Raw genomic sequence first — 19,791 nt, forward strand, 5'->3', positions numbered from 1 at the left:
AAGAGTTTAAAGGGTCTGCCAAAGTCTGATATACCAACTCTGATTAACTTGAAAGACAAAGGAGCAGAGGTTAGGAAATCAAAGAGCTCAAATATAGATTAAATGCTGGTTAAAGAATAGGCAATCATACGTCATTAGAACATTTCCTGACATTTCAAAGTGTTTGAAAGTCTGAGTCTATTTGGTTTACCGGTTAATCTTCTGGAAGGACTAAACCCCTGGTGGGATGAGGTTTCTCTGTGAGGTGACCGATAATGGAGAAATTAAAGGTTTAGGCAAAGAGGATTTTTCTCTGTACAGGTGATAGATCAAACTTCTCTTATCCCATGCCAATCACGCTGATGTCACTCATTTTAGGAGACTTTGGGGAGTTAATTTGCCACATCATGTTAGCACTTCGTAGCGCTGCTTTTAACTGCTAGTGATGTCATCTGGGACACTAAAGTGCACCATCAGAAGTCACAAGATGGCGCCAATTAGTGTAATTCCAACTGTCCACTACATCACTTAGCAGACGCTGTACTGTACATTTTTTGGAAAGCAACAAGCACTAAAAACACAATAAGAGGAATGGTAAATGTGTGAGAACAGGGTCAGAGGCACTTCGATGTGAAACTTAGACTAAATAGACAAGCTGGCAGAATGAAGGAACAAACTGCCATGGCCCCGCAACCACTGTGGTCATTACAGATAGCAGTGTGTGTGAAGTAATTAGTCTGTTTGTCCAGAAAGAAAGAAAATAAAAATTCCCTGTCTAAGTGCTTATTGAGTCAAGTGCAGAGGGGAAATGTCTCCAATTCAGTACGAGAACTAGGGAAAGGAATAGGTGTTTAACTGTAATTGTTACCACAAAGACAACCACTTAACTCTTATCCCTTACAAACTGAACCAGGGGCTGCTGTGCAAATCCTTTGGCCTGTCTAACTCAACCAATCGTCACATAGTAAGGATACATGACAAAACATGTAGCTAAAACATGCATGAATATGCTAACAGAAGAAGATTAAACACAGGATGTGTCCATTTTTTAATTTGGCCTGAAAACTTCAACTGGACAGCTCACATATGGCACTATAGTGTACTATAGTAACCATGCAAGGCAGATGAAATGACTAAAATGGGTTACCTACGAACAAAAATGGATGAGTAGCAGGATGACACCAGGATATTTCTATGGACTATACGTGTGTGTGGCCCTTTATCTGCTTCCAATAAGATGTACGTTCATATGATTTTTTTTTTTTTATGGCTCCACACTTTCATTTGATGCCTCTTCTCCCTAAGAATGGACCGAGCCCTCACCCCAGGGTTACAGCCCTCTCTGTGAGGACACCTCCAGTAGCAAGCGGCCCCGTACTGTACTGGATGTCCATCTTCAAAAAGACCATCTTAATGTTGTACTGAGGCGAGCCCATACTTTACATTGCAGCCTTTGTCATGTCTACTGCTAAGGTTTTAGAAATGCATACATAAACAAAAAATATACCTCTTTGAATATTTCAAAAACTTAAAGAAAACTGGCCTTGGTTGGCTTCAGTATGTAGGTCTGACTCTTGTTTGGCAACAGGTTGCCCATAGTAACAGGGCTGTATTGCAAAAGTTTCAGAGAAGCTGGAAGGACAGATGCTCTCTGAGGCGGTTGGTGTCCTTTTAACGTCCACCATTACGCAACTTATTTGCATCAAGCCACTCTATTTTAAATCCTACACCCTTTAAGTGCTTTGCTGTACGCTGACTTTGCAATAACAGAAAAATTACAACGCCAACTCAAATAAAAGCACACAGAAATACTGTATGATGAGCCTGAATCTTGTCAGCAGAGCAATCAAGCAATAGTTTACCTTGAGAAAGCTTTAACTGGACTGATGGCTCTGTCTTGAGACCACATGTTTTAGCACCAGTGTAACCGATCCTTCAGACACTATGGATGAGATCATTAAAGGCCCAATGAGAACTGCTATACAGCATCCTGTTGGCTGCTGTACTGCCGAGTTCACACATGGTCTTTATTTTTGCTGCAGCCGATGGATCGGACCACACATTCAGACCATCGCAGACTCCAGGTTTGAAATCGTATATATGTTGTTCCATTAACTTCGTTATAGATAAAAGATCATTTTAGCACAGAGAGAACTCTTTCCAGAGGACAGTTTTGTTTGGCTTGTGGAGTGTAAAGTTGGCCAGAAAAGCTACAGTGCAAACAAGACCAACAGGTGTGAAAAGGACCAGAAACTATCTCTTTGACACAAAGCGCAACAATGTATAGAAATTCACTTCCAACGTCAACGTGAACTTGCAACACCAACAAATAATGCATTGCGTGTACAAAACCCCCAAAAATGCCATGAAAACATAATAAAAACTCTACATCTTTGCAATAAGCTTGTCTGCATCTAAATATAAATATATAACGCCTAATTGCAGTAGGTTTCGTATTAGTACATTTACATTTGCTTTCTCTTTGCTTTGGCACTGGTTCATGCCAGAACAATGTTGAAACCAGTGAAGAGTGGAGGTGAGGCTCGACCCCTGTGGCACAGTTCTCATTTTGTCAGGTGGATCAAGCTGACAAGTTGGTTTTCCTTGAGTTATATCCTCTAAAAACTGCTTCTGTTTGGGATGTACAGAGGTCCCCCCTGGGAATGCTGTGTGTTGGGTTGAAGCGATAACCCCCCCATTGTGTATCTTTCAACAATCTTTCAGAAGCCTACAAAGCACTCTGGGATTTGTGGTATACACACCCCTCTTTCCAGTAAAGTACGTTCATGACTACCCATCCATTCTGTGTCTGAAAAGTTTCTTTTCTGGAAGCAGCCATGACTGTGGAGATGATGGCTTAGTTCCCCCTGTCCCACCTTCTTTTGTCAGTTTTCCAATCCTTTCTCTTGGCCTTGAGTCTATGTACACTGTGACTGGCTGATCCCAAAGTCCTGTGTGTTTTAGAGCCAGGGAGCAAAAAGATAGGACAGCTCCAGCACCAAGGAACTTTCAGAGGAAGAGGGAAGAGGTTTGTGAGGGGAAAAAGAGCTGTGTAAAAAAAAAGCGGGGTGATTGAGAGCTGGAAGCTTGAGCACAGTGTTAAAGAGGATATGGTCCAAATATATGGCATAATGTGTCACAGTGGTCTGTCCGTCCATCCGTAGATCTCAGGAGATCATACAACGCCCAGGACAAACCGGGTGGGAATAGCTTTACAAGACCAATCAGAGGAGGGTGCTGCATCCTTCAAAACGGCGTGGATGTCCACACATGTGGCTACATGTCCCGTCCAGCCATTATTCGCATCCTCTCCAATGTTCCTGAACTAAAGGTGTTAAGAGATCTACACCAGGGCAGAATGTCTGTGTCTACTGTTTAATTTTATTCCCTTCCTTTTTCCCAAACTAGTAGTTTACCTTTGTGACAGCTCGCTCGCGTCCCCCACCCTCCACCAGCTGGTTGACAGAGCGCTTGCGGTTGCGCTTGAATTTGTTCAGGTCTTTGTCAAAGACCTCACCGGAACGCAACGCAGACACTAGGTCGTCAAACTCCCCGCCGACCTCGTCTGAGGCCCCGCTCTTCTTGGCCCGCCTTTCCCGCTCCCTCTGCTCCTTGAGCTGGAAAAAAGGAGACGGAAGTTAGGGTTACACAGACAGAAACAAGAAGGAGTAGCACTTTACAAGTATTTTAAAGGTCCCATGGCAAGAAAACTTTCTGCTCAGATTTGGCCAATGTGGAATCTTCCCTTTATGATGTCATAAGGGAAAAGGACACCTCCCCTTCCTCTGTTTTACCCACCCAGAGAATTTGGCCCGCCCATGGGAGAGAGAGAGAGAGAGAGAGAGACACACACATCATGGCTTGCAAACGAGCAAAGCATGGCAGTTGGTCAAGGCCACACCCCCCCCCAACCCCCTTGCCCCCCCCCATAGCCTTTAAAGCAACAGCAATGGCACAAAGCTCATTGTGGGATTGGCTCTATTGGCTGTAATTCTGCACCAAGGCTACATTTTGGGACAGAGACTTGAGATATTGTATAAGAGGACCACTAAGGTCTATATAAAAGCATCCCAAAAGCAGCATGTAGCTAGAGTGTTTTTTCAAAACAACGCTGTCTGAGGTTTATTCTCTACATGTGTCTCACCATGGCCTCCATTCGTGCCCTCCTCTCCTCCTCATCTTTTCGCCTCTGCATGTTATCCAGGTCCTGCCGTGCTTCGTTGAACGACTGTAAAAAGGTGTCGAAGATCCCGAAGAACTCATCGGGCTGCATCCTCCCTTCTTCCTCCCCAAAGTGCTTCAGAGATTTGGTAAACTGCGCAGAGATAACCATTTATTTAATTTTCACATTGGGATAGGGAGTGACTGGAAGCTGTCCTGTGTACAGCTCTTGGCAGATCAACATGAACAACTCTGAGGATAAATAAAACAAGACAAAATGCTTTATTACATGTACTCGTTGCTATGTTCTTGTAGTGAAAGGCACACGTGAGGCTGCATAAGCATGACTTTGATTCATCTGCTGATTTGCCTGCTTAATGTTTCTAACTGCAGGAACACACGCACACGCACACGCACACACACACACACACACACACACACACACACACACACACACAAACACACACTAAGAGAATGACTAGATGATTATACCACCTTATGTCCAGCCTGTTCAGTCCAAGCTGTCCAGTGCTCTGTGCCAGGACGATGCCTGCAGCCAAACCTACTCTACATTCCTACACACACAGCTCTGTACTACAGTATGCGGCAGAAAACTGAATAACCAGATCAACTCAGCGTCTTGCTAAAAGAGAACAGCAGGACACAAGGGCAGTACCACAATTCCGTACATGTGCATCTACCAGGGACGCACCAAATCCAGTATTTGGCTCCAGCTGAACATTGGGTTTTTCGACAGGGTTCAGTTTCTGCCGAATCTTACAATTTTTTTCCCACCGAACCGAAGCCTAAGCTGATTGACGTAATGACGCCGCCGTTAATTACGGGAAGGTGTTTACGTAGGTGGAGCGTTCCATGCAGTAGGCTGTGAGAAGGTGAAAATAGAACTCGTGAGCGGAAAGAGTGATATTTGGCAGTACTTTCAGTCAAAAGAAGGTGATTCAAGTTGAGCTACATGTTGAAGTTGCAATGCTGATTTGTCTCGTGATGGCAAGGACCCTAAACTATACACAACATCGCCGCTGTTAATACATTTACAAATGAAACACCCAAAAGCATATCAGTTGTGCATGAAGGAATCTACAGACAGCAGCCAATCTGCAGCAACGTCAGATACAGCACAGGACGTTGTTTACTTCACTAATGTGTTTACTGTGTTAATGGACTGAGGATGGCAGTAGGATTTGAATTTGGTTTCGGATTCGGCAGAATCTTAACCAGTGGATTTGGTATCTCCAAAAATCTGGATTCTAGCGGCTACACTATTCTAGCAAGAAGTACAGAGATCCTTTTTTTCCTTTTTTAAAGAGAGTAATTATTAATCCTGATGATATTGATTTCAGGAAATAATCATTTTACATTCAGTATTTTAACTTGCCATAACCCAACTTCATTCAGTATGTCTAAAAGAGGATGCAGGTTTTTTTTTCTGTGATCTGGGGTGTTATTTTGTGTCTCTCGTGCTTACACACGCATACAAACTTGGAAAAAAAACTATCCTTGCTGTTTGAAGTAAGATACAGGTTTCTAAATGTCCTCTGCCTTCAGTCTCCTAGTGAGCTGGTCAAAAACTGCACGGCATTCTACGTAGCTAACCGAGACGAGTGGCTAACGGCTGAACTTAGTAACTTACGTTACTTTTGCTTTGGCACATTTGCACATTGAAAGGTTGTAACTGTGTAACAACTGTCATCTGATCGTCTCCCTGCAGCCCAAAAAAACAAATCAGCAATGTGTACTGTGCTGTACTCTGTTCTATTCTTATTGTATATCAGAGTAAGGTGACAGAAAACATCTTTCCATTCCATAGTAGGCGAGTATACTGTATGTGGTTTTAGTGTTGTGATATGAAGGAAGAGGGGATTGCTCTTTTCTGAGGATGCATCCTGTCATTATGGGGTGGTCACTATGGCAACCCCCACCATCATCCCTCTCCCTACTGTAATTATGTGTCTGGTCAACTCTGTTTCCTATCGTCCCCTTGGGTCTGGGCTAAACGAGCACGCATGCACGCACACACACACACACACACACACACACACACACACACACACACACATTCATTTGAAGTTGTTAGAAATACACAGGTGTCTTTACAGGCTGTTGCAGACCGGCTCTGGTTTACACATGATGGAGCTGGCTTTGCTTGGAAACTTCTCCCTAAGCACTGCTTAACTCCCGCTAATTGTTGAGGTATTGTGACTGCTGTGTGTTTTGAAAATGGACCAAAGGGAAACCTATTCACAGACAAAATGACATGTTTTTATCCAGCACAAAGAGCTTGTCTGGAAAGACAGGTCTGTCCTCAGATCAATCAATATTAATTAATAATCAATATTGGTCTCATTGTTACTTCTGATTGTATCTGATTCCTCCCACCCTCCACAAACATTATTAAAGAGGAAGTCAACACCCCTACCCCCACCCTGCTAGTCTGCCAGTGGTACTGTGCCAACTTATTAAGTGAAGGGGAAAAAAGGATGATGTAGGATTAGAACAGTAGGATTAGAAACTGTGAGATGGTAGGTTGGATGAAAGTAGACAAGTGGGAAATATGTTTTGGAATGGGTGTTGAGGTAGAAATTAAAACAAGACCAAAACATTGCCAATGTGCAATGAACGTGCAGTGAAGTCAGTCTCTGCAGAGCTTTGGGTCGGTGCACCTGTATAAAAGAATCACCATTTTTTAAGATTATTTTTGGGGCTTTTCCCTTCATTAGTGACCGTGGATAGAGATGAAAGGGGGAGAGATGGCACGCAGCAAATGGCCACAGGTTGGATTTGAACCCGGGCCGCTGCAGGACTTAGCCTACATGGGGCGAACGCGAGAATAGAGGCTACCCCCACCATTTTAAACTGGGTTACGTAGCTTTGATTCATTCATTGCCCATAGCATAGAGAAACAAACCCCATTTGTGGGTCACAGTTAAAAATCAGATGCTCTGTCCGAGTGAAAATCAAACTACAGACTATAGCATCATTTATGCATGCCCCCCCCTTCCCCCATTTCCTACTAATCACATTAACTTTATACTTCCACAAACTATTGCCCAAAGCGACAGCCCAATCGTACAGACAGCCTGGTCCTCCACAGGATGAATAGTTACAAGCTTAGTGATGTTTTTGGCTCTTACTTACAGCGCCATCATCGGGTCAGAATTTCAATTAGTGCAAAACTTTGGTTTACAACCAAATACCTATAAATCTCAGCAAAAGGTGAACATGGTAAGCATTAGGCCTGCTAAACATTGTTGTGAGCATGTTAGCATGCTTATGTTAGCATCTGGCTGAAAGAAAAACTTGCTTGTGACAGTGAATTATCTCTGGGCCTGCTTTTATTGCTCCCAAAATGACATCACGGCTGTGTGTTATTAAATCCATCTGCACTTTACAAATCAGTATGCAATTACATTTGCGTGATCCCGCAATGATAAAAAAGAACAACCTTGGACCATAATAAAACCATGATGTGTGCCTCGACGGATTAGATTATTCAGGTAGGTTGCAAGTGTCTACAGGTGAATTCTTATTAGTACTGCACTTAAAAGGACTGAATCTTTCAATGGGGAAACATTTATGAAATGGCAAAAGACATACACATACTTCAGCCTTTGGAAAATGGTTGGCAGCAATAAGAAGAACAGTAAAAATAATTTAAAGAAAATGGGCTAAAATGTTCAAAGACATTGTTTGGTTTCGTTAACAAAGTGAGACTTCAAAAGCTCTGTGACGAAGACAGATTGATACATACAGTAGGAGCTGTGTTATTGTTCCAACCTTGCTACAAAAAGATCTTTTAATAGCCGAATTTACAATATTGCCTGAACCTGACCACATTTACTAATGCAATTCATTCTGCCTCTTATATATTTCCAACAGCACATGAAGCGATGGAATATCTTGAAGCACTCCCTGCTCTACTTTTTAGGTTTGAAACAGAGACTGGATCTTGTATTGTCTGTGAACATGTCGATGTGTGGGTGTGTGGATGTGTCGTTCAGGATAAACCCAACCAATCTCTCCGGATAAGAGAAAAATCCCTCCTCTCCTCGGGAAACCTCTGCCCCAATAACCCACGTGAGCTTGGACAACTGTAATCCTTTGTGACGTTTGTAGTAGTGTCTGTGGAGTGTGTGTGTGTGTGTGTGTGTGTGTGTGTGTGTCTCTCTCGCAAACATTCAGTACACGCAAATACATTTGTTGCCATGGAGCTTTATGAGCCTCAATGGACCGCCTGCTCCGTTTAGTGTAGTTATTCTCCTCTACTTCCTTAAGACCGATACACACAGCATGCACACCCACACTTCCATAACTGTATTACAATGGAAATCTTACGAGTGTTAGAGAGCCTTGACAAGCACTGAGTTATTGCGTCAGACTCACCTCCTAACACACACAAGCGCTAGGAAAAGTGTATTTAGAGTCTGGGCCGGTGAACACAGGTTCTTTTGTTTTACAGCAGTAACCGATGCCCTGCTCCTCCCGTTCTTTTCCCATGACGTCCCAACAGCCCTTTTTCCCTCCAATTGTTCTTACCGACCTCCTCCCTGAACAAATAATTAAGTAGAGGGGAGGCTCTACATGAAAACCCAGGGCCTCCCGTCAAAATCTGGTGATCCTTTGGAGAATTTAGGCAATTTGGATATTTAACATCATTATGTCAACTACTTTGGTAAAAGACGAACCCTATAATAAAGTAGAATGGAACTGTAACTATTTACTGCAGGCTGCTAATGTAAAAGCTTTCCATGTGTCAGCATCAGGATGCTTCATGTGCAACAGAGTGCCAAAGGCCTGCAATAAATTTCAACATTGTCTTGTTTTGGGATTCCCACATTGCTACCAACAGCTTCAGCTTACATACTTCTGAACATACGGTACATTAAGACACAAGGGGGTTAAAAGGCCATTTGTCCCAGTTGTACAAATAGGGAGTGTGGATTCAAAACACTGACTCAAAGAGACAACAAAATGAGGGTGTCAGGGGAATCCAGGGGAATCTTTCAATGCTGGGTTTCCGTGGCACTGCTGGACTCATCAAACTGGACTAAGACGGATGCACTGAGCTTTATGGTTTCTCCCTTCAGTATTTTATCTCTTTTTTCCTCCCGTCTCTTCTGTCTGTCCAACATGAAGGATAGACAGTGAGGACTACTAGTACAGGGTGCGTTAGAGCCATGCATGCAGACATATGAACTTACACTATGATCTCTGTCACAAACACACACATTGTTTACTGTACAACTGAGTGGTTAGCTACCTTGTCCTTGGCCTCGCTCAGCTGGTCTTCCAGTTCAGAGAAGCTGAAGCCAGCCACGGTGATGAAGTCACCGATCACAGCCACAAATTTGTCCCCACGTTCCCTTGTCCTGCTCTGCTGGTATTGCAGCTCCTGGAGGGGAAGAAAACAGACAAGACATGGTTTAATAACTAAAAGTGGTTAAGGTACGAGAAGGAGGAGGAAGTGATCAGTGACTTCTCTTTAAAGTCAAGGGGAGAGCATCTGATCAGTGGCGGTGGATTTTAAGGTTTCTCAGTTACAGACAACGTATTTTATATTAAAGCAGTCTATTTCTGTGAAGTGTAACCCCTGTTAGAACGTCTGCGCTGTTTTCCGGAGGCACTGCGACCCCGTGAGCAATCGCTGCCATTCATCTTAATGCTTGATATTCCACCAGCCCCGCTACTTTCATGCGAGCGACGGGCCGTTAGGGCAGACTGGCAAAAAGTTAAACAGCGAGACTATCCAGCCAATTTACCAAAAGACCCCCCCCCCCAATATTGTTTATGTCTCCTTTACAACTCCACGGATAACAAGATATTCATCTTGGAGGTGTAAAAACATAATACCACCTAACAGATCATTCCTTACAGAAAAGAGAAGGCATGGAGTTAAATTACAGAAGGGTTTGGAGTGGAAGGTCGATACTAGCTTATTAAACATGTGATTGTTCTGTAAATGACTTGCAGAGACAATTTAATCTGTGAGTGGAGCAGGCAAGACACTCAGCTTCTGAGACGCTCCTGGTGTGGTATGGCGCATGGCGAAGGATGGAACAAAACCGGAACGCAGCACAGATGGCCCCGGTGGAGAATCGGAGTAATAAGTGCATGTACACATGTGTTCATATAAGGCTTGGGTTCTGTGTGTGCCTGCTGATGTAAAATTTGCTGTTCCATGTCAGTGTGGAACATTACCAACATTTAAGCACCTCGCCCTGCTGTCCATCTCTGCCCTGCTCCAAAACATAATTACAGACAGGAGAAGAACCAATGGGAGGGAAAGCGACACAAACGCACAACAACTCACCGCCTCTAGAGCCTTCAGTCCACTTTTGATATTGTGCACCTCTTTTTCTAACTCCGACAAACTAGTGAAAGACAGAAAAAAACAAAAACAAAAGACAATTATTGTCTTGTCCTGCTCTTCCCTATAATTGTTTAGGTACAATTTGTGTCCTAATTTTATTTTTTATTCAAAAAGACTCCAAAACCTGAAATAAAGAACTGTGCCAGAACTGTGAAATTACCCTAAATATTTTACCCATTTGAATTTTTTTTTTCAGCATCAGACCTTACTTGCAAAACTCACAATGTGAAAAATAATTCCCCCCCCCCCCCTTTATTCTGTTTTTGTGATTATTAGGAGCTGAAATTATAATCGCAATTACAATTGAGATTAATTGCACAGCCCTATGCTGCAGTATATAGTATAGTATGTTTAGTCTAGTGTTTTGATTGAGTATTCACTGTAACCGCATGCACTTAGGCCTGAGCTCCTCTCTGCTGTAATAAAGATGCATAGCTACCACATGGTGGAAATGTCTCCACAGTAAACTGGACTTACTTGACTTTGGCAGCCTCTGGTACACTGCTGAGGTCTTCCTGGATGTGCAGTGTGTCACTGTAGTTCTTCTCGACAATCATGATCAGGTAGTGCAACATGGTGATGTTTCTGTTCAAATCACAAGTGAAGACAAAAAGGTTTTTAACAAATTTAGGAAACACTTATATTTTATAGAATTGCTTATTAAAAGATAATTTTAAAATCCTAGGCTGGATTTGCTTAGTCTTAACACTTTATTGTTACTTTATTTGCAGGCTTAGGACACAGTCACTACACATCTTTAGCAGGAATGCCATGTGTGGTTATTGTCAGACAAAGTTAGGTATTCCACAGTCTGGCATGTTAGAGGTGCTATACATAATTGTACAACACATCAAGCATTTTGCATTTGTGCTAGATGTCAGGCCTCCTCTTCTATTTGAGCCATCTAATTTGCATCCCGGGCCTAGCACTGTATAGAATGATTGTAATTGGTTTAAAAAAACAAAACAAAAAAACAAGCCATAGTGTTTTTTTCCCCCCTATACCAGAATGTTAACTCGTTTAGCCAGATCGATAGGTCTGGCAATGTGAAACTATGCTTTGGGTGATCCAAACAGGAAATGTAAAATTGCAATGGAGTAGCAGTGGTTCACTTAAGTCTAAGTTGTTTACATTTTGACAATTTTAACTCATGGGAAATTAGGCTGCATTGACTTTGAAACTGAATCCTGAATTTAAAGTATGAGGCAAGATATGAAGATCTAAGAAGCACATTTATATTTTAGTCAGGAAAAACTGAGTGAGAGGCACACCTGTCTATGCTGGACTTGGTGTCAGCGATCTTGTTGAGGCTGGAGATCTTGAAGCCGTATGCGTTGCCTCTCTGGCCCTTGTTCATGAAGTTGCCGAAAGCCAGCACCACCTCCAGGATCTGAGTCAGCCTCTTGCTCCGGACCACCTCCTTGGATGCATTCAGGATGGCTGGAAGAAAACAGGGAGAGAGAAGCAGCTGGAGAGATCATACAGTTGGTGATTGACATGTGTGGACTTTGCTTAGTGCACCACTTAACCTTTCACATTATATAATGAACTGGCCTTTCTCCATTCATTTGCGTTCTGTTCCTCTAGTCAACCCCCATGCACACCCATGCAAACTAGAGTCTCCGCTATACGTGGCCCAGAGTTTCTCATCCTTTCCGTTATGTTTAACCTCCATCATGATGATTGATCAATATTCCCCGCAATTCTAGGCAGCGCAGAGGGGAAACCCATCAAGTCCCCATCCATCCATAAAACAGCAGGGGGAAGGGAATATTCCAAACACAACCCCACGCTGTCCGTTTCTTTACCCCTGAGAACAGACTGGTCTGGCCGAGTACAGGTGGTTCCCTCTCTCCACAGAAGAAACCTCAGTGTGAATGTGAAAATCATTAACAAAATCCATATTGTTATTGTTACAGTTCTTTCAGCAGTGAAACAGCATGGGAACCATTCTTCTGGCTCTGCTGACAGTGTTCTCCTGTTTGCAGAAAAGCTTGGCGGGCTCACTGCACTGTCTTATGGAATGCTTCTATTGAACATGCTGGGTGGTCCAGGGAAATATAGGCTCATCTAGAGTATAATGACAAAGTAACACGAATAATAATAATAAAAAAAAACTCTATTATGGGCATCAATGAACAGTACGGTCTTGGAACATTTGGATCCGACAACAAAGATTGTGGAGGCTTATATCAATGATTGAACTCACTTTCTTTCCAGTAAAGTATCTGTAAAGATATATTTTTATTTGACTCAAATGAATTGACTGTCTGGCAAACAAGCTCTAGCACACACAGGGCTAAAGCACTGCCAGCCCAAATAATGTGATGTGCTCATCAGAGCTGGAAAAGGGCATTTAGGCCAGCGGAGAAATGCCTTTTTGAAGAACTCTGGCTCTAATAAATACTAGGCAGCTCAGTCGTGACACACCCATGTGCACAAACGTGTACACACAGAAGTCTACGGATCTCATTGGGAGCCTATTCCCAGAGTCTTTGAAGTGAGCTGCTGTGTTAACGAGGGAGGCTCTCCCCTCTCAACACGGGCCAGCTTTCCAAAACAGCCTCCTTGGTAACCTGGAAGCTGCCTTGAAGGGAAAAACTACAGTGGGCCAATAAACAGTTGGCCACCCGCTCTCAACACGCACACACTTTTCACAATTACTTTAGGACAGTTGTGATTCGAGAAAGAGACCAATGTCTATTAATGGTTCAGCCTTTCAAAAGGATAAAGAAAGCAACTGTTGCATTACGCCTGCAGTGGAACTGTATATGTGTATGTGTGTGTGTGTCCATCCATCCATCCATCTTTGACCGCTTATCCGGTAACGGGTCGCGGGGGCAGCAGCTCCAGTAAGGGACCCCAAACTTCCCTTTCCCGAGCCACATGAACAAGCTCCAACTGGGGCATCCCGAGGCGTTCCCAGGCCAGGTCGGAGAGATAATCCCTCCACCTAGTCCTAGGTCTTCCCCGAGGCCTCCTTCCAGCTGGACGTGCCTGGAACACCTCCCTAGGGAGTCGCCCAAGAGGCATCCTTTGATTGTGTGTGTGTGTGTGTGTGTGTGTGTGTGTGTGTGTGTGTGTGTGTGTTTATCACACAGTGCAACAATGTGACTCAACAATGCAGCTCTCTTGCACAGAGGAATAAGACATTATTTGGCGGAAAATATTTGTTCTTACGATCAATTTATTTGTTGACAAAGAAAAAAACGATAGAAAATTACCAGCCTTATGCCGTAAGTGTCTAATCATTGAGAGTTAAGCTCTCTGCCTTATAGTAGTCTCAAAGGTGTTTGTCCTTACCTTCAACCTTAGGCTTTGTTTCAGCGAGGCGCTCTGCAAACTTCTTTTTAAAGAACAGAGCCTGCAGTCTCTGCTGATAGTGGTCAATTCTGATGAAGGGAAGAAAGAGGTTAAAGGAGAAGAAAAAGGAATAAAAAAAACAAAAGGAAAGGGTGAGTTGCATTTGTGTCCAGGGAAGTGTAAGTTCAAAGCTAGAAGTCACCCAGTCGTAAAACTCCCCTCTCAGTTTTCACAGGACTTTTATCATCTAATAAGCTCCCATCAAGTTGGAGAGTTGACAATTGGGTATGTTGAACTTGTCCAAAAGTTCACTAAGGGAGGGAGTGGAAATGTCAAAGGACCAGGAATAATAAATGGCATATAAAAGAAGAAAAATAACTAAATTTCGAATATATTCCTTCAACCAAAGGAGACGTGGTCAAAAGGAACGAAAATGGACAGGATTACCTTTCACTGAAGGAAAAGAAACGGTTTAATTATTTTGAACAAATAGTGCAGCTTCAGAGAAAGGATGGAATGTAGAAAAGAAAGGTACTGATTTAAAACGTATCTGCTCTCTGGTGTGATGGGAGTCCTCCAAGAGCAGCCATGACTTCTTTTCACAGCTAATGATGAATCACCCTAAAGTCTTTTTTTGGGATCCCAGCCTCCCAATGCTGCTTCAAAAGCTCATTCTTTTTCAACAGACACCGTGCTTCGCAATATTTTAGGATCCGTTTGTGGTTGACTTGCTGATGTCTTGATTCTCTACAAAATCTGCATGTTGTTAACTTTGGAAATGGGGTGGCCTCTAGCTCACCCAGTAAGAGCATTTGCCTAATGTTGGCTAAGTCCTGCAGCAGCCCGGGTTCGAATCCGATCTGCGGCCCTTTGCTGCATGTCTTCCCACATTTCTCTCCCCTTTCATGTCTATCCACTATAATAAAAGGGAAAAGCCCCCCAAAAAACTTTGAAAATCTTCCAATTCAAATGCTGGCAATCTGTTTTATAAACATTATATTCATCTTTTGTGTAACTGATATTCATGTGTACCTTGATATAAAGTGTTCCTTTTACTAATTGCACTAAATCAACGTTAAACAGCCCTGCAATTTGCCGCAGATGGTTTGGCTGTATTGAAAAATGTATTGACAACTGAAATTAGATACCTAACACACAACTGTTTTTGTATGGGAAATGTAGTCCTGTGTACCTGCTCATTTCAAAGAGGAAGCGGTCAGCCCGCGCCATGCGCTCCAGCTCATGTTTGTGCTCCTCCAAGAGATCTATGTCACTTTTCTCTGGGACAAACTTCAGCAGCTGCAAAAAATATGTGCGGACAACGTTAATCCAAATGCTACCGCTGTTTTCTGTGGAGCCAACTGAAATGCAAAGTACCCAACGCTTTCCAGGAAAATGTGCGATTAGCTTTCTTTTAATGTTGATTACCTTAATCACTGTGCCAGACACATTGTTTCTAACTGTCCAACAGTCATAGTAGCAGAGTAATGAACTCTGCTACTGCACTGCTGTCTTACATTACACATATATATGTATACATGATCATTAATCAACCTCACCTGCTCCAGCATGTCTTTGGCTAGCTCTTCCCTTTCATCCATCTCAAGGATCGCCCTCTTGATCTCATCATTGCTCATTTTTAACCTGCAAAGGAAGACAAATGTTTATTGAAAGTTTTTTAAATTACATTCTGTAAATGTAATATTATAAAAACACAACAGAGAAACCTGCAGTGGACTAATACTAACACCCTGAATAATACTGATAATTCCTACTCTTTATTGAACACAGGCCTGAAATACACGCACGTGTCTTATAAACAGACTAGTGGAGAGATGTCAGAGTCACAGGGCTGCGACTGCTGGACAGGCGTCATGAGCTGTCAGATACCAGTCCATACTCCATTCTTTGGTCCGTACGAGGACTTCAATCAGCGACCCTCCGTTTCCCAACCCAACTCCCTATGGAGTGAGCTACTGCCACTCCCTAAATAGAATATTAGTCTGGACCAGAGTCATCCCCGGGAGCACTGCCAGCTGTTTTCAGTACATCCGAGCAGTGTTAAGTGTGCTGGGTTGTAATCAATAACAACATTGTTAGCCTGTGCATCAAAAGCCTTATTGAACAACTGCTGACCCCATTTGGGTCTAGTGTGTACCCTCTGGCCATTTGCTATTGACACTAGACTGATTTCAGGAACCATGCGTCAAATTGGTCAGACAAAGCAAGGCCTCTTTATTGATCTGTAAAGGGAGAGCTAGGATTCAAATTCTCTTAAGGGCTTTGGATCACTGCTGTTGGAAGACACACAGATGGCAACCATATTGTTGAGTGATTTTAAATGATAACAATTGATTCCAGTTTAAAATAGTAAGACTCAAAGCCCCTCGTAAGTCGGCTCATTTTATGTGTTTTACTTAACTTATTTCACATCACTTAATGTGTAGACTGATAGTATTTGAAGGTTTAAAAACTGACCCAAACCTTTTTTGCAATCTAAACACTACTCCAGAGATACACCCTGGACAATGCTTTCTCTCTGTCATATGACTGTTTGCTCTTACAATTCAATTACACTGACGGATGTCCGTGTGTGGCCATTAAAAACGCATTTCCTGTACCAGACAGAAGAAGCACCTGCCTCAAGCAGCTTCACCCTGACTTACAGCTTTCACCCCTGACCTCAAGTCTGTAGTGTCACTTCTTTCACAAAAGGGGCATAGCTCTCTTCCGAATTATAATCAAGTTAACAGATAATAACGAGGTGTTTACTAATTGTACAATGTAGCATAATGAATATGTAGTTTGAGGATGCATGACTTCAGTCAAGTCTTCACTTTTTTTTTTTTATTCCCTATACTGCTTTTTAATCTTGTTGAATTGATTCATTGTCCCCTAACTTCCTATTTCCTTTATTTTCCTGACTCTGGCTTATCACTAAGATGCAGAAAGTGGATCATATCAATCGAGTTCTGAAATCTTTACACTGGCTTCCTGTCCCTCAAAGAATTGATTTCAAAATACTTCTGTTGGCTTCTAAAGCACTAGACAGTTTAGTTACAAAATACATTTCCGATCTTCTCTAAACATTATGAACCACCCAGACCTCTCTGCTGAGTCAGAACTAAACATAGAGAAGCAGATTTCTATGCTCCATATCTGCTTATGTTGCCGCTGCCCTGGTCCACGCCCTGCTACGCTCTACAGTGCCCTGCTACGCTCTGCTACACCCTGTAACGCCCTACAGTGCTCTGCTACGCCATGAACTACGACAACTACTATTTCTATTCATAGTTCCATTATCTTAATATTATTAAATTATTGTTGGTTATACTGCACATTAACAGTCGTTTCATATACGTTTGTATCTCCGTTATGTTGTTTATCTGGGGTAATCACACAGCACTCTGGGTCAACGGTGGTGTTTCAAATGTGTTATATGAATAAAGACTACTTGACTAATATTTCTGGCTGGGACCCTTACTTTGAAAGAAGGATGATACAATTCTGTGCACGTCTACCGTCGATGACAGACAGCTCTTTAACCTTCCGCGTGCTGACGTATAGGTCATCCATAGAGCCTGTCTCTTTCTGCAGAAGGATAAAAGAAAAAACATCCAGATTACCTTTGCAGCAGTGTTCCATTTAGAAGAGTGCTCCTACGATATGCAAAGCCTGCCCAATGAAGGCCCCCTCCTCCTTCTCACATCTGTTTGACATCTTTATCTTGTTGAGAGAGGACATGACCCCTTCTAAGCATTTAACAATGCATTAATTTGGTGAAGACATTAAAGAAAAGTAAGGGAAAAAACTGCAGGTTGATCACTGCCAATATCAAGCACAGAATAAAAGAATAAATTTAACTCTAGCCAAGTACTTCAGATGGCTCCAGGTCAGGTTCCGTGACCTGCTTTTGCAGTCACTGACTGTGACTGCATCAGTTCTCAGAGGCCATAATACACATCTCGTTAAAAATTATAAACTCTAGACTGAATTGTGTATGAAAAAATATTCAAAGGCAAAGAAGAAAAAAAGAAGACATAAATAACAACCAAAAATTAGAAAGCAGGTCATGCTACTGGAGATTTCATATGGTGAGACACCGCTGCATATACAATGCAGGCAGTGCTAAACCTCTCAGAGGAACAAGAAACACAGTTTATAACTTAGTTAGGGCTAGTTACATATTTCTGTAAGCTTCACATAAATGTAGTATTTAAAATTCCACTAGGAGAAACAGAACATGTCTGAGAAAACCGGTAGGGGCTGCATGTTAAACACATTCTATTTATGGTCCAAACCGGTTTCCTGCTTGTCAGAAAACAGCCTTTTGAGGTTGCTGACTATGACGTATGTAAAACAGACGCGGCTTTTAAAGAAAGTGTCAGTTTTCCATGCCGCCGTTGAACCATGGTGCCTGGCAACAGACTGAGGTTGGCACTGGGTTAGGGGGACAACTCCTAAAGCCCTCTCTCTCCACGAGCTAAAGGACATTTTTACCAATTTGTGTATAGCATTGCACTCAACCCGTGTAACTGGGGACTAGCCCCTTCATCTTTTATAGCAGTTATTAAATGGCGTGATCAAAATGGGGTCTACTGGTTTCCTTTCCTCTTGTGCAAGGCAACATTGTTGTTGAGGTTTAACATGCTAGTGGCTGCATTTCAGTGCAGGCCAAGTTCCTGATAATGAATTATGATAATTAAGGCAATAACAGAAAATGATGGTAATAATTGGTAACACACATAAAAAATTAAGAGAAAAATGGAGATTAAAATGGAAAATATGGCAAAGATGATAAGGATTAATGCTGCATTTTGTTTTTTGACCCTCCAACAAGTCTACAGCCAACCACGTACTGAATGCACCTTCTTACATTTGCAATACAGCCGATTTCATTCAGTAGTGGAAATACATACACATATATATTTATCTTTAAACCTACAGTCATTGATATTTTTACCACTTGAGGTCAGCACAACAGTCTGTATATTCAACAGTGACATACAGTATTATCTATAATATTATTATTATATTATAAGACAAATTGAGTCTAGGGCTGTACTCAACCAAAGAAAATCTTGGCAACCTAACGCAGACAAGTTAGCTTATCGTTTTTAAGTGATATGCCATGTTTATAGTCGAGCTGCGATTTGCAAACTGTTGCTTGCAAACTTTGCATTCAACTTTTTCCCGTTATCTATTTTTGTAAAATGATGCCACACTGCCGATGTCTTGGACATGGTAGGAGGAGGACTAACTGTAAATTAAAGACTCACAATTAAATAAATATTCTGCTAACCAATAAAACAAAACTTTCTAGTTCTTTCTTCAATCTGTCCCTAGTGGGACTGTGAAAACAATGGGGGTGTTCTGCAGACAGACTGTTACCTGTGAAACAGGGGTGCTCTGAAAACACCCCCATTAGCAATAAGTGCTTTCCACCCATAGACCGAACGGTCTATGCTTCCACCTGATGAAATTAACATGGCAAAAAAATCGACCAATCAGAATTTTGGTAGAGCCAGAACGTATTGACCAATAAATCGACTATTTGACTGGGAGAGTACAGCCCTTATTGAGTCCTGTGTGTACTCTCCTTTGAGCTCTGGGTTTGGCCTCCACCATCTTCTGAGTAAAATATCTGGCTCTTTAGCTGCTAAATGCTCCACTATGCTCACCAGCTAGTCACTGACATTGTGACTGCGACTTGGTGTTGGGCAGGTGGTTTCAGAGTGACATTAGGAGAGAGAATGAACCCAGTCATTTGGCCTATTGTTAATACAAATGTATTGATAAAATCAGCTTTAACATGATCCCAAGAATTTTCAGCACTTTGTGTACACATCCTATAACCAGAGAGAAGTCACACAATAACAGATTCCTCATACAAGTAACTGGCCTCTATGGCAGCCTGCTGCATGGCAGAGAAGGTGATAGCCGTGATTGAAGGTAACCAT

The 19,791-nt window shown here is 42.3% G+C and overlaps 2 protein-coding genes and 1 long non-coding RNA gene across 6 annotated transcripts in view; 2 read left to right on the forward strand and 1 right to left on the reverse strand.

Annotated features, from left to right (window-relative positions):
- The window catches only part of mocs1 (molybdenum cofactor synthesis 1), an 18,650-nt gene extending 14,593 nt beyond the window's left edge, over positions 1-4,057 (forward strand). For both annotated transcript variants that reach the window (XM_034857443.1, XM_034857442.1), the window contains exon 12: positions 4,046-4,057. The gene's annotated coding sequence lies outside the window, so the exon portion shown is untranslated. The remainder of the gene's footprint in view (positions 1-4,045) is intronic.
- daam2 (dishevelled associated activator of morphogenesis 2) overlaps positions 1,030-19,791 on the reverse strand; it is a 102,908-nt gene continuing 84,146 nt past the window's right edge. For all 3 annotated transcript variants that reach the window (XM_034857404.1, XM_034857405.1, XM_034857403.1), the window contains exons 17-26: positions 17,316-17,422; positions 15,391-15,475; positions 15,024-15,130; positions 13,832-13,920; positions 11,800-11,968; positions 11,006-11,113; positions 10,469-10,529; positions 9,419-9,550; positions 4,124-4,294; positions 1,030-3,596 (exon numbers count right to left, since the gene is read on the reverse strand). In XM_034857404.1, the coding sequence (XP_034713295.1) occupies positions 3,384-3,596; positions 4,124-4,294; positions 9,419-9,550; positions 10,469-10,529; positions 11,006-11,113; positions 11,800-11,968; positions 13,832-13,920; positions 15,024-15,130; positions 15,391-15,475; positions 17,316-17,422 (1,242 nt within the window). In that variant the 3' untranslated portion in view covers positions 1,030-3,383. The remainder of the gene's footprint in view (positions 3,597-4,123; positions 4,295-9,418; positions 9,551-10,468; positions 10,530-11,005; positions 11,114-11,799; positions 11,969-13,831; positions 13,921-15,023; positions 15,131-15,390; positions 15,476-17,315; positions 17,423-19,791) is intronic.
- The window catches only part of LOC117935337, a 38,310-nt gene continuing 30,859 nt past the window's right edge, over positions 12,341-19,791 (forward strand). The window contains exons 1-2 of the long non-coding RNA XR_004654729.1: positions 12,341-12,352; positions 13,455-13,459. This is a non-coding gene — a long non-coding RNA (uncharacterized LOC117935337). The remainder of the gene's footprint in view (positions 12,353-13,454; positions 13,460-19,791) is intronic.

The sequence above is a fragment of the Etheostoma cragini genome, chromosome 20 (assembly GCF_013103735.1).
Source record: "Etheostoma cragini isolate CJK2018 chromosome 20, CSU_Ecrag_1.0, whole genome shotgun sequence".
NCBI lineage: Eukaryota > Metazoa > Chordata > Actinopteri > Perciformes > Percidae > Etheostoma > Etheostoma cragini.